The sequence below is a fragment of the Polypterus senegalus genome, chromosome 3, assembly GCF_016835505.1.
Source record: "Polypterus senegalus isolate Bchr_013 chromosome 3, ASM1683550v1, whole genome shotgun sequence".
NCBI classification, from domain to species: Eukaryota; Metazoa; Chordata; class Cladistia; order Polypteriformes; family Polypteridae; genus Polypterus; species Polypterus senegalus.
The window spans coordinates 188508610-188523453 of record NC_053156.1 but is presented as its reverse complement, the minus strand read 5'-3'; the positions used below and the strand labels follow the sequence as shown (position 1 = coordinate 188523453).

The window sequence follows — 14844 nt, the reverse complement described above, 5'->3', positions numbered from 1 at the left end:
CATTGTTGTGCCAACAGAACTGTATGTTGGACTTCAAAGCAAACAGACCAATGCTTAGCAGATTACCAGCATCACATCCTCTATGCTCACCCTCAACCCAGGCGCAGTCCTCTATGCTCACCCTCGACCCAGGCGCAGTATGGGGTAGTGTGCTGATCCCCTGCTATGATAGTGTGTCCAGACACTACACCAGCTCCATCATTAGAAATGCTAATGACATCACCATCATAGGCCTGATCACCAACAATGATGAAATGTCTTACAAGCAAGAGGTCTACCTGCTGACTCAGCAGTCCTGGGACAAGCTGACCATTTAATGCCCGAAAAATAAGGAGCAGATCATAGACTTCAGAGAACGGATTATAGTATGGTTTGTTTGAGGCCGAGTTTGCTTATGAAAAGGTGTTTAAATTTGATACAGTAACAATCATGGATAAATCGATGACGGAACAGCATGGTTTGTTTGTTGACAAGTTCACCAATGCCTTCCTGCGATGTCTAGGTGCTGGCTAGAGTCCATCTTCACTGACTGCATCAGATCCTGATATAGCACACATGTTTGGGTCACTTCAGAGGTTGGTGAAACTGACAAAATATTGCTAGCACGCAGCTGTCTTCTGTCCAGGATATCTAAAAGACATTCTGCCAAGATTATTATGCACTCAGCAATCCTACACAGCTGTTTTTCTTACTCCTCCCTTCGGGCAAATTGTAAAAGAAACAATGGCCTTCACTCTGGCTTCAGAGAAAGTGTTTCAGTTTTGGAATTACTGAACAGCCAATCATAATAACATAAGAAAAAGATTAAGTATAAATATTTGAAATATACTGTATTCTATGTATATTTTTTGTGTTTTATTATATTATCACGGTTTTGGGGAGACACAATTAAAAATATTCTACCGTATGCACAAGACAGTAAATACTGTATGTTTAATGAGATCACCTCAGGATGGTTCTCAGCTGAATGCACACTGCAACTGACCCACTATTTATTATTATTAGTCAGGAGTAGTGATAGAATGATAGTTATCAAAAATAAGACTCAAAGATTTTTTTTTTTTATGTTGATCAAAGTTGGGTCTCAAAACTGCTTTTGCAATCTACTTAAATGCTGCACGAAAAAGGTTTAAGAGCAATCACAAGTGTCTCAAACTGAAGTTATTGAAAAAGGTAAATAACGTAGATCTCCTAGCTGTTACATGCCATTCAATTGATATGGACAGGCCATATTTCACACATAGAGCTTTTAGTAATGAAAATGTTGATGGATCAAATCCATAAATAAATGGTTTCCTAAAATGTTTCCCTATCAGTTTTAAAACCAATTTTATATATAGTGCTGTTTTTGCAATCCTTTTTACAAATTAATTCAGCTTAAATTAATATTGTTTAACATGTGTATAATGCTAGTGGGAATATGAAACATTTGTAAATTGAAAATCTCTAGCTATGAGTTTCATGGGGTGCATTCTTTTTGAAACACTGGATGGTAATATGAGGTGTTACTTTTACTATAATGTAACAAAGCACTTCAGGAAAAAAACGACGAACAAAAATTCAAAATAGTTTATATAAAAAAAAAAAACAAAACACACACACTGTACTTTAGATCGGCAAAGTCCAAAGCTTAGAATGGTTGGTTAATATAAGTGTGAGACTAGAAGTCATTTGTTTGTCCCAAAGAGAAAACTGCTGTAATTTGTACAACTACAGCATCCTTTGCAATAAGCACGTCAATACAGTCTCACAGAGGACATGCAAGTGCCGCTAGAAAAGGGAATTACGATAATCACGTCATTGTATGGACATTAACAGTGTGCCGTCAAGCGCGTTCTGTGACTGATGCTATGGGTGTTTCATGATCTGGAGGACATTTTGTGTCCGATGGCAGGAGGTATTGCAGTCTGCAATTACACTCTGTTGCTGAAATGTGGACCTCAATGCTCACAGCCTCCCAGTCTTCCTCCTCCAAGAAAGCCCTTGGATTCTCCAAGAGGAAGAATCCAGACTGGTTCAATGAGGCCATAGACAAGATGTGCCACCTCGTGGACGGCGAGAATGCAGAGTTTCAAACACACCTTACAAATCAGTTATCAGTTTCCCTGCTGCAGAAGTGGGGACGGGGGGAAATTAAATCAATTACATAATGCAGGCTATGGGACATCAAGAATGACATGTAAATTAAGACCATGAAGATCCAAGGATATGCAGATTCTTCATTCCTCAAGGAGATCTCCATACTCCCCCAAGTACCTGAACTACAGTGTCCAATTCTTTAGGAAGTCCAATCTGATGTACAAGCCCTGAAAAATAAAACGGCTCCCAGTGAAGACACTGTACTTGTCAAAATATTTAAATATGGGGGAAAATTTTCTTTTCAAGTTGACCAATTTCATCAACTGTGTATTGAAAGCTTGGCAAGATCCTCAGCTTGCTGAAACATTACCATCGTCAACATCCACAAGAAAAAGAGGAACGGATCAGACTGTGGCAACAACCATAGTATTTCACAACTGAATGTTGCTTGGAAGAGTCCTTGCCCATGTCCCATTTCTCCACCTACTCATTGTCAAGTTGAATACAGAGTACTTCCAGAGTCACAAGCTGGCTTTCAGCCCAGAGAAAGCTTGGTAATATCAGCAAGGCATCAGCTTTATCTTCATCTAGCTTCAGAAACCATTTGACAAACTCAACTGGGATATGCATTGGGAAGTACTCCACAAGTTCAGATAGACCCTAAAAAAAATTCTCAGTATGCTCTGTTTTATCCATGATGGAATGGAGGTCCTTTTTAGCAGGGAAACATTTTCTCCCTTCCAAATTAGAATTGGCATCAATGAAGGCTGTGCCCAGGCTTCAGTGCTCTTCAACATTCATCTTATGTTTCTTTCCAGAATTGCATTGGATGCAACAGATAGAGTGCAGATGCAGTACCAACTAGATTGCAATATTTTGAACCTCTGAAGATTGGCTAGGAAGCTTGAGTGGGCTGACGATTACCTAGGAGCTCCACTATACTATCAATGTTCCCACTGTAGCTCTTCACCTGGAAAGACTTCATAAGACTGCCAAGTGTTTGCACCTGGATGGGTCAGGAAATCAGCACCCCAAATACGCTGACCCTTCATGCTGCCTTCCACCACAAAGATCCTCCAATTAACATCAACATTGTCCACCCGACACTGGGAAACTTGCAAACCTTCCCCTACCTCAGAAGCATAATCTCCATAGATGCTTCGGTCAATGACGAGACTGCAAACCGAACTTGTACTTGCCTCCCGCTGTATTTTGTCACCTACGCAAGCTCTGCATGCCAACCAAGGTTTTGGTCATGTGTGTATATCAAAGCTACCGTATGAATGCAAGTCCTGGACTCCCTGCTGCAAGCAAATCTGCAACCTAGAAGCATTCCACTTCTGCTGCCTCCAGAAGACCATGGGCATCACTTGGGAGGACAGGGTTGTTTTTTTTAACACACTGAATTTCAAAAATGCTGCTCATCGATCAGCACTGAGACAATGCTGGGTTTTGCACACTGAATTTCTAGACTGCTGCTCATCAACCAGCACTGAAGCCATTCCGATCAGCTGTATTTTCCTCTAAGCCATGCACACTATCTACATGAATGAGTTTCAACTTCCCCAGATAGTCCTGTATGGTGAACTCTGTAAAGGCCTGCTCCCTTCGACATAGGCAGCTCAAGACATGAGCTAGGGTTTGCATACTTTGAAGACAGCTCATCATCAAAAGGAGTCTGTCACTTCAAAACAGCCCACCCATAAACAAGAGTTGAATAGAGTGGAAAGACATCACTAACACCACCAATCCACTGTGCCTGGGAGGCAATTCCCCTGCTCATCGAGATCTGGGTCTGCTTTTGCTGAAGTGGGCTGCTATTACTCTAGTATACACACAGGAGGGGACAGTGACAGACATGGACAATGCCATTGGTAGACTGAGTATCAGCCATGACCAAAATTTACTTCAATCTCATTAGAATATTCTTTTGTACTACTTATGTGAAAGGAAAAAAAAAAAAAAAAAAAAAAAGCGTGCTTATCCTCTACATCCTTGTTGCACTACTGAACATAAACAGATATGTTTACAGCATTTTCACAAGCTCTAGTATACCCGAGAGGGTGGAATTATTAGGAGTCCATTGTACATATAGTTTAATTGGGCGAGTTTTGTCTCATGCTCTTTCTGTGACTGCACAAGGCAAGAGGTTTGTAAAGGAGTCTAACCATTTGATTTCCACATGCTATCAACAAGATGTTGAATATTTTAGGTCAGTCTCTCACCTGTAGCAGGCCCTGTCAGTTGAAGAGTTACCTACTGTGTCAGTCTACATTTGTTGCCGTGTTGTACATTTAATGAAAGGATTCATCATTGGACCAGCATTCCTTAGCTTGTGTAGTTTGATTAGTATAAAGTTTGTTACTGTGCTTTCTCACTTTTTCAATCCTAAAATTAGTTTGTCTAAAAACAAAAAGGACTGCTTTTACCAGTGGGTTTTGGATACTCTACAAATGCACGGTACATTCTGATTTGGTTGCAAAGCTGTCCCCCCTCCCTACAGCGAACGGTACTTTAAAGAACAACCTACATATTTAAATCCACTGGAAAAAAAGTTCAACCAGTTTATTTGTAAAGTTATCCCCCATTTGTCATAATGCCTTTAAAAGCAACAATCAAGTTAAGATGGTACATGAAGAATGGGGTCTTCCGATTTAATTATTTTTTGATAAGGAAAATATTGCATGAACCAAAGATTCTGAACATCTGGCAGTTCAACAGCTATGCAAGACTATAGTTTGGTTGTCTGGAATTAAAACCTTGCAGTAACGAGAGTCCAGATTACTAATTTGCCCATTGGTGCATTTGTATGTTGGTTCAATTATACTAGTGTTTTACCAACAAAGAATAATGTTGGATAAATGCCATTTTTATATATCACAATGTTTTATATTTAATCAGAATGTTGTACAATGTCTGCTAAGTTACCAGTTGCCTTTTTAGATGTGTGCTTTATCCACTGTTACACCCATTTATTCTCAGTGCAAATGTACAATCACATACTAAATGTTTCACTTTTTTCTTTTTGTATACTTCTGGTGTTGCAGAGATATGTTTAAACTCATGCTGTACATTTCCAGAAACTGCATGGAATGAGATGGGATATTCTATAGCTTCCCCAGGACACATTTTCAATCTGTCAAAAAGTAATGAATATTACACCAGCAAATGCTGCAAAAGTTTCAAGCCTATTAAGTCTATGATCTAAATAAACGATTTAGAATACAAATATTTAAACATTTAGAAGACTGAAAGCCTACCTTGCTGAGTTTTATAATTTCATCTTTTTCTACTCATACTTCTGAAATATGCACAAAACAGTCAATAGGCAGCCACACAGAACCAATTAAGTGTTAATGCAAGAGATTGTTTAACTACTTCCTGGTTTAATTCAACAATTACTTTGTCCAGTCAGTCTAAATTGATACCTCAGGTCTGAGCTTTGTGTAACAGTACAAGGTCACATTAAATTCCCTGTACCATGACTTAGTGGCTGTTTAAGCCAGGTACATACCAGAGGAACTGTGATGAAAGTCTGGTGTGTTGATTAGCATTCTTCTAGGTCTTTTAGTTTGCTCTTTCGTTATCCAAGTTTTGGCTTTTAAGATGTTGGTTGGGGGCGAAGAGAAGGAGGAGTCAGAGGATGAGGAGGACAGCTCTAAGAATTGCCCACTCTCCCCACACAAAGAGCATTTCTTTGTAGAACAAGCAAAATCTTTTGATAGCTGCAAATCTTCTCTTTCTGCATAATTTCTAATAGCTCCACTGTGATGCTCTGCACGCTCTCGTTGCCAGATTGAGTGTGATGGTGCAATTGCCATTACCTAGAATAGAACAATGAAGTTAATTATTCTTCAGTAATCAGTAATGCCAATAACCAAAACAAATATATAATAATACCTCTTCACAGCACAGCCGGCTTACAACTGCCCGGTAATTTATGCGAGCCCATAGCAAATCCCTTTGAATCAGAAATTTGTGAAAATGTTTCTTCCAATTTTTACCCAAAGCCCATGGAAATATTTCATACTTGCTTTCTTCATCATCTTCTTCCATTGTATTTGCCAAGTACCTATAGGGTACATTTTCAGACAGATTTTATATTTATATATTTAGTTTAGGTCTTTAGATCTAAGATTATATGGATTTCCGCTCTCATCATTTAGTTTTGTATAAAGAGTATACAAAACACATTAGAAAAATTACATTTTTTATATTTTATCATTAAAAGGCTGATAATATGCCAGACTTGCAGACAATATCCTGATGCAAGAGGACAGTTCATAATTTTCACAAACAAAAATGTGTTCTTTACATATGCAGCCTTAAAGGAATACACTTGCACTTACAGGGCAACAAAGAAGTTCATTCTAGTATGCTCCATGATGCTGAATTTGGCCCTCTTGAAATATACAAATGTCATAGCCAACAAGTACTAGAGAAAGAAAGGAGTAATATTGTAAAGAGAGCTTTGATATGATTTATTTCACATGACTTTAGAAAATAGAAAAAAAAAAAACTAACAGTGTAATCAAAACAGCTATAAATTACTAGGGATTCTGGGCATCAAATCCCTTAATCCTCAATTTTGCAATACACAGGATCACAGTACACTGAATATTTTCATAGTACATAGCTAAAAACTATTACTTGTGTGGTCATTTGATTTTTTTTTTTTTTTAAATATACATGTTTAAATATACATGCATTCAATTTCAGTACTCACATATTGAAGTTTAGGATTGAAGGGAAGTATAATCTATCCCAACAGTGTAGGTGGCAACAGACAAGCCAACTGTGAATAGGACACCAGTCAATCTTGGAGTACACTTGCTCAACACCAAAAATAAATTTACAAAGACACAATTTAGAGTTACCAAAAAATGTAACCATATGAAAATTGTGGGGAATGGATGAGGGAAAATGACAATGCCGACATCTGAAAACGCTACTGACTGAACTCCAACAGATAAAGTGGTAACATGTTACATAGTAGAAAATGCAAGTAATAATAATTGAGCTGTTCTGAATAAAATACTACGCTTCCACAAATAAAGTTTCTATAAATGAAACCAACTACATACCTACACAAAGAGGCAACAGTGGAATGCACTTAAAGAGCTGTCAAATTTACAGAGCACTTGTTATGTAGAGCCCATCTGCTGGGCTTGAACAATATAGCTTGTCCCAATTGACTGGAGGTTGATAGGGAAAATCTCTTGACCCAGATTCAACTTAAACAAAAAAGGTTCTTCAGACTTCAGCAATACTTAAGTGCCAGAAATCCATTTAACAAAGATACTTTTGGAGCATACCAATACAAGCAGGTTACTCCTGTAATACAAATCTGGTTGTACTGACAATCCTTTGTTGGACAAAAGGCTTTACAGAATTTGAATATGCAAGAGAATATTAAGCATATAATGGATAACATGTTAACCTATTACAAACAGATTCATATATGGGACATGAAGTCATCCTGTACTAGGTTACACAGAATGATGTTCAAGTATCCCTAAGTCTGCAGTAACCTTGAAGCCCTGCATTCTAAAATTAATTCATCCTGCTTACAACGGTTGCACAACTAAAACGCTTTATGACAAAAGTTGTTACATGAGATACTCCACTACAAGGTATAGGAGTTAATAAGCAGCACTTTCCCTGCACCTGCCCCTTCAGATCTTGACTGTACTCTTCCATTATAACTTAATACACAAACTTTATTTTAATAGTGTGATAGTTCTGAAAGTCAAATGACATTTTTGCTATGTGCATCTAAGTGTCCAATAATTTATAATATGTCCAAAAGTCAGTATCTGAATATTTGATCCAAGGAATCTTTCTAATGCAAAAACATTTACCTTGTCTGTAATTTTGCAGCAGCAGTCCATCCACAGGAAATCTTGTATCAAATCATCATCTGAAAACAAATTTGTATTTAAGAAAAAATGCAGTAGTTATCGATATTGTTTCTAATATGTATTCACATTTACACTAACAAACTTAAATTCATTAATATCTGTACTATTTAAAGTACAGTAACTATCTAATAAATATTAAACACTTTTGTAGACTTAAGGTCAAAATAATGTTCGATGGGAGGAATACTATTACCCTTTCTACATACCAAACAGTTTAAAAAAAGCAGTCATCTCCGGACGTCCTATAAGTAAAGATGGACTACCCTCAAGATGGTTTGTTTTGTTGCTTTTATTTTTAGTTTGATGTTCTTCTGGCAGAACTGGTCTTTTTAGGTGTAAGCTCTTCTTGTGTTGCAATGACCTGGAAGGAACTGATTTCATATGTACAACAACTGAAGCGGGAGTCTTGCAGCAGTTTTGCATTACCTTAATCATTATGCAGTCTTGCACAAATCCACTGGAAATCTGTTAAAATATAACACTCTTCAGTTTACATTTACAGCTCAAAATGATCATTGTCTATGCATAGAATTTAGAACCTAGTTTTATTTATACCAATACAAAAACACCTTTTCAATAATGGTCTTCAGTAAACAAAGTTTTTAATGTTCAAGCCATTTTAAACAATACCACATTGAACTAGTCTTTCTGACCAAATCTGGAGTGGTTTCTTAATGCTGTAGTTTCCTTTATTTCTAGGACATGGTCTTATGAAAAAGGTTAGTAAAAATATTTACAGATGAGGAAGGGCAATCCGTAATGCTATCACTGTTCAAAATGATACCCACACTTACTGCCACATACTTGTGGGTTAATGCACCTCTGGACACCAACTACTTTTTCTTTGCGAGGTTTACTTAAAAAGTGCAGCAAAATGTGAAATTTTAATGGCACACTTTTTTTCCCCATGCAAACAGCATCACAATTACTGCAACACTGATCATTTTCCACACTGACAATGAACTGTAAAAAATATTTAAAAAAAATACTGCAAACATATGTACAAGGTGCAATTGACGCCATTGACTAAATTCTGTAAATCACCTAGCCAACTGCACTTGAACTGGCCGCACGCAAGCACACAGAGGTAAGGCGCCGACGCTCGCAGGCTCGTCTACTGCAGCGGTTGAATCCCAGGGACAGTGACGCTGCAGTGGTCACGAGCTGGCTGCTCAACGACTATAGAAGGTTGCGAGGTTCAATGAATGCCCGTCGCCGAAAATACTCGGCCCCTGCGTGCTAGCAAACTGCACGGAGACACGTCTATAGCCGGTTGCAGCATTCAATAAATGTACGTCGCCAAATATACTCGGCTCTGGCAAGCTGCACTGTAAACCGACTTTAGCCGGCTGCGGCGTTCAACTAATGTACTTTGCCGAATATACTCGGTTCCGGCGGATTAAGGGAAATTTTTTCGGCAAAAATCTCCTCTCCCGGTTATTACTCTTTTGTATTTTAAACAAGGAAACTTCCACACGAATACACACGCAGAGAAATAAAAACCATCACCGTACTTTATGTATGTAGTTTATCATCTGATAAAGTGGTCAGTCGAGATAAAACATTCAGAGTCACACAGTGGTAAATAGTGGGAGCCAACGATGCAACTTTGTAGTTTCAAGTCCCGTTGCCTACCCATCAGGCCACACAATATTTGACCTTTTAAGAATATTCAGTAAATGAACCAAGACTGCATTTTTGCGAAAGTGAAAAAAAAAGCTTTCAAAAACAGAACGGTGTCTTGGACTACCCAAGAACACAAAAACTCCGGGTAAACGATTCGAGCTTCTGGAAGTGGGATTTGTCCTCGTGAACTGATGTGCCTACCTGAAGCCTATTTCGCACCAACGAAATAAACTGATTTTTCAAAAAAGCGAGGTTTTGGCCTGGAACATTCGTGACTGAGTAAAAACCTTAAGGCAGGTTTATTTATTTATTTACAACATTTCTGCGTGTGTTGAAATTTAACCTCATTTTTCCGTTGAAGATGGAGGCTAAAAACAGTTGCGTAGTTCACGTACGTGTTGCTACGTACATTTATATTGCAAAATTAACTCGGAATAAAGGATATTTTTGCTACAGGATGGATCATATTAAAACATACCAAACTGGCAACTGCTAAAATTGAAACATTAGCCTTTTTCACTGTATCACGGGAAGACTGACAAATTGCCAACAGCCATTAACCTGAAGATGAAAAGCAAACAACGGATTGAGATAAACACAATTACCACAAAATGTCTTATCTCACCTGCTACTTCAGAGTAAATTCAGTTTACGGATAGCCATTTGACGTGTAATGTAAAGTGAATATATTAGTAACAACACCGTTAAAGTTACGCGAGATGTGTACGTGTTTCCTTACTAGAAAGACGTAAATACCGCAGAACAAACGGGCGGGAAAAGGAAGGCGAGGGACTGAGCTATAGTTAATTATTTTCATTTTTGTTTCTTCTTTCGTATAATACTTAATAAACATTATATGAAATTGCCCGACTCACATGTGGATTCCAGATCTTAAAAGGTGAAATAAGGATTCCCGTTACGAGGATGCTGTAGAAGGAGGTAGCACCCTACTCATCAGTTCCCACTAAGATCATAATAGCCAAGTTCTAATAGTCAGTTCGCGCCTGTAAATTACGCTTGCTTAATTAGCAGTCGTGTTTGTATTCGCTTTACATTCAGACTCTCCCAATTGCAGCGGAACGTGCGATTTATATTTTATCAGTGCCAGGAGGGACTTAACTTCCTTGAAACTGCCAGCTGCAGGCAGGATATTGTTAGAATTCTAATTTGGCTGGCGCTATAAACTAACGACAGATACAAGAAGGTGTCCCTTTCAAGCTAATTAGCATCGAACGAAGACTTCTCTCAGTTTTACCACTATAGTCAAACTCTCAGTCAAACCACATGATAGCATAATGTACATCATATTCTTAAAGCCGTTGTAGAAGTTTGGGTAGCAAAGGGGGTTGAAGCAAATCCCAGAATGTATGACAAACGCAAATTCGTATTTACTAATATCTCAAATGCATTTTAAGATATTTATATTTAAGGATGAAAATGGTTTCTATTGCAATATGCAGTATATGGATTACAATGTGATTGTTATAACAAATGCACATTGTTGTAAACAAAAGAAACATTCAGTTCATTGAAAATACTGTACAGTCAATCTAGTAAATCAAAGAAGTTAAGATTCATTCATTTTAAACACCAAATCATCCCATCTATCCAAGACAGGGTTATTTAGTAACAAAAAGCCTGTTATGTTAAATGGAAGTTGCACAGAAATGTCAGGAATCCTGCAGATTTACTTTAGACCAAAATTAATGAATTCTGCAGAGATCCATGCAAAGAAATAGGATTGTTTATCTTGTTTTAAGTAATATGTCATTTTCATATTTAGTTACTGATTTTGCATTAGAATTCTTCCATTTGAGACATTAAACGATGTGTTTGAGTATTATTAATAAATAGTCAAATTCCATCCAATATTTCTCCAAACTCTGCTGTAAGAGGTTTTAGAATGATTAAAAATATGACACTGAGCTTGATAGATTTTTTAACACATTTTCTGACCTGTGAATAAGAAAATAAGTGTATTGAGGGAATTCTATATTTACAACAGAGTTAATTAAATGGTGTAAATTCTGCCAGTATGGATATCTCTGAACGCCCACATAAAGACTTCAATTAATTAAATACCATATAATTGAGAGAGGACTAGAATATAAAATTATTCTGTAATGAAGCAGTTTCCTGCATTGATTTTTGAGTGAACGAAACAAAACCTGATTGCTAGTAAACTGATAATTATTGATGACTGGAGCATGTAGTAATGCATATAGGGAGGAGTTCATACAATAATTTCTTTCTAGAGACAGCCAACTAGGTTTATTTTCATTATACTCTACTTCCCATTGTTTCAAATTATGAACATTCTCATTCCATTGATAAAGCTGGAAGGAACAACCTCTCTGCTTTCAGTCTTTGTAGATTATAATACATGGAATTTGTCCCTTGCTTTTTAAAAAATGTTAATATATATAGGTAATACTCTGAAAAAATAAGATTTTGGGAAAGATGACAATTTTAACACTATTAATTCTACTCACTAGAGAGAGAGAGCTATCAGCATCTTGTTAAATGTAATCTCTCAAAATGCCAAAACTGAATTTTCTCGTAACTGCAAGACACAGGAAAAAGCTTAGTGGAAAATACTCTAATTTAATAGTAATTTAGCAAACCAGATAATTGATGGCTATAATATCACCAACATCACTTCTGGTATCTGTCCACCTGGACTCTCTTCTTCCTGTACAGAGAGCTGAAAACCAGACACTCCACCATCTTTGCCAGTTCCACATTAAACTCATGTCAACAACAAATCATTGATGGGTCCATCCCAGGCATTGTTGCCATTACATAAGGATGACAATATCAAGACTTATTTTTTGATATTTGAGTTTACTGCCACCCATAATCACTGGGAGCATAAAGAGAGGACACATATTCCTGAAGAGGCTGGCTCAATGGGTTATTATGACCTCAATGAGCAGGTCGCCACAAATTATGAACAACTAGAAGTTGGTCCAGACCAGCAGGCAAGAGCTTGTAAAGAGTGGGTATGTGACCCAAAGCAGCCATTCCACTCCCAATTATTTGTACTCTGGGCAGAGTTCAGTGCTGGCTAAGGACAGAGTCCAATAGCCAACAAAGAATGATCTAATTAGTAACAGTGACCTCCTAATAAACACACTCCCAATGTTAACTCACCCAGCCGGTTTGGTGACTGGAACATAAAAACATTTATGACCTCATGGCAGGGCTACCCTCAAGTGACATTAAGTGGTCTAGCAAGTTGAGTGCTCATAATAGCCTGTTGACCGCCTCTGAGGTGACATAACGCTATTCCTCAGCCTATCCGCAATGAGTCAGAGTCATTAGGAGAACCTATTGAGGAGCACAATGCCACTACTTGTCCTAGCTTTGGTGAGCTAGTTGACTGAAGTTGGGTGTGAGGTGAAAGGTATTGTTTCACAGCCAGTCCTCTGGCCCTTCCTTGTACTGGTGTGGTGGTTATAAATAAGCATGAAGTAAATGCACTCATTGATTCCAGCAGCGACATACCATTGTTGCACACTATTATGTGCCACTGCGACAATGGGAATCTGGATCAAACAGCCTAACTTGTATACAAGGGGAACCCAGTGGTATAGTTTCACCTCATGTCTAATCATATATCAAGGGGCAACACAGAACATTAGGATGCATGTTTAACACAACCCACCATGTCCTGTGATCCTCGGACAAGACTGGTCACAAAGTAACTGCGGAGAAGCACCAACCACCCCACTGGAACCACTGGGCCTTGTCATAGATGGTATGAACCAATCCCAAGCTGTCTGCACACCATACTTGCAGCTGGCTGATTAGCAGGGTCACATGATTACTCAGTGTGACATGGGCTGGCTTGTACGGGCATCTCCATGGAGCTGAGTCATCATAGTCCACCACTCCGCGCACTGAGGTTGCTCCAGACCCACAGGCAGACTTATATTTTCAATTTTGGCAAACATCTGCCTCTTTTAAAAGAGAACAATGGAACAATAATTCCTTGAAAATTTCATGCCACCCGGTCCACACTTTGTGCTTAATAAAGATTTATTGTATCATGTAGCTGAGCACCAGGGTGAGGTGAGCCCATTGCTGTTTGTCCCACAACCCTTTGTGGGTTCCATCCTGAAGATTAAGTCATGGTCCTCATTCCCACTTCACATTCCAGATTACCGGCATATTGGCAAGGTCACTACAAAATTAAGGAGGGAAAAGGGCTGGTTAATTATTTGGTAAAACAGCTGAATCGTTGACCAGTGGAACAAATATACCTCGTGAACTTGCTGAAGGACAGGGATCCCAATCCCTACTCTGACCAGCCTCATTCCTCCTTTGCTCATAAAATTACCATTCATTTTTCTTTAGATTTGACACCCACACAACAAGAGCTCGAAGTAGCAATCTTATTTGTCCCAGAATTGATGACTGAAAAACCATGAAGGACCTCTCTGATTGTGCATGACATCAACACAGAGCCAGGGGTTGCCATCAGAGAACACCAGTATTGCCTCCTGAAGGCAAATCCTGCAGAAGTGGAGCTTGAGATTAGGAGAATGGTAGATCTTGGTGTAATTGAAGAAAGTTTTAGTCCTATTGTGCTAGTCTCAGTCAGATGGCAATTGGTGCTTCTGCAATGACTTCTGCTGACTTAATCAAGTCTCCCAATTTGATACTTACCTGATGCCAGAAGTGGATGAGCTCCTTGAGCGATTCAGGAGAGTTCATTATTTGACCACGCTTGATATGACAATAGGGTACTGGCATATTCCTTTAACTTAATCTACAAAGAAGAAGACCATATTTAGCACCCCTAGCAGCCACTAGCAGTATCATGTCCCCCAATTTGGATTACACGGGGCACTGGTGACCTTCAAGCATTTGATGAATAGAGCGCTACATCCCCACAAAGCCTGCAGTGCCGCTTATCAAGATGACTTTGTCCTCTATTACAGCACCTGGGAGGAACACATACAGCTGGTACGCATAATGTTCCTGGCACTTAGAGAGGCCAGTCTCTGGATCAAACTGAAGATATGTTTCTTTAGGTTGAAGGATGCCAAATGTTCAGGCTACCTGGTGGGCATTGTGGTATGACCACAATGTGCCAGAGTTGATGCCATTTTAAAATGGCTCTGTCTGAAAACCAAGCATCAGGTCCAAGCCTTTTTAGTTTTAGTTGGGTACTACTTCCAGTTTATTCCTTGTTTCTCTGAGAGGGCAGTGT

At 38.6% G+C, this 14844-nt stretch overlaps 1 protein-coding gene across 3 annotated transcripts; it reads right to left on the bottom strand.

The window, feature by feature from the left end:
- Window positions 1-4694: 4694 nt before the first annotated feature.
- spdya (speedy/RINGO cell cycle regulator family member A) lies at window positions 4695-10621 on the bottom strand. Of its 3 annotated transcripts, none has more exons than XM_039748325.1 (6): window positions 10502-10621; window positions 8207-8465; window positions 7941-7999; window positions 6429-6514; window positions 5980-6151; window positions 4695-5903 (listed from the first exon to the last, which is right to left on the bottom strand). In XM_039748325.1, exons 2-6 carry the CDS (start codon window positions 8433-8435, stop codon window positions 5577-5579), a joined length of 873 nt encoding a protein of 290 aa, XP_039604259.1. In that variant the 5' UTR covers window positions 8436-8465; window positions 10502-10621; the 3' UTR covers window positions 4695-5576. The 3 variants fall into 3 exon arrangements, with proteins under 3 accessions (XP_039604259.1, XP_039604260.1, XP_039604258.1); XM_039748326.1 differs by lacking the exon at window positions 10502-10621 and adding an exon at window positions 10252-10389; XM_039748324.1 differs by lacking the exon at window positions 10502-10621 and adding an exon at window positions 9515-9705.
- Window positions 10622-14844: the final 4223 nt, after the last annotated feature.

Coding starts and splice junctions, on each gene's coding strand:
- spdya (XM_039748324.1), bottom strand. CDS start 9,535: ATGATAAACTACATACATAAA. Junction 6,515..7,940: donor GCTGCAAAATTACAGACAAG/GTAAATGTTTTT, acceptor TTCTTTCTCTAG/TACTTGTTGGCTATGACATT. Junction 6,152..6,428: donor ATGAACTTCTTTGTTGCCCT/GTAAGTGCAAGT, acceptor TGTACCCTATAG/GTACTTGGCAAATACAATGG.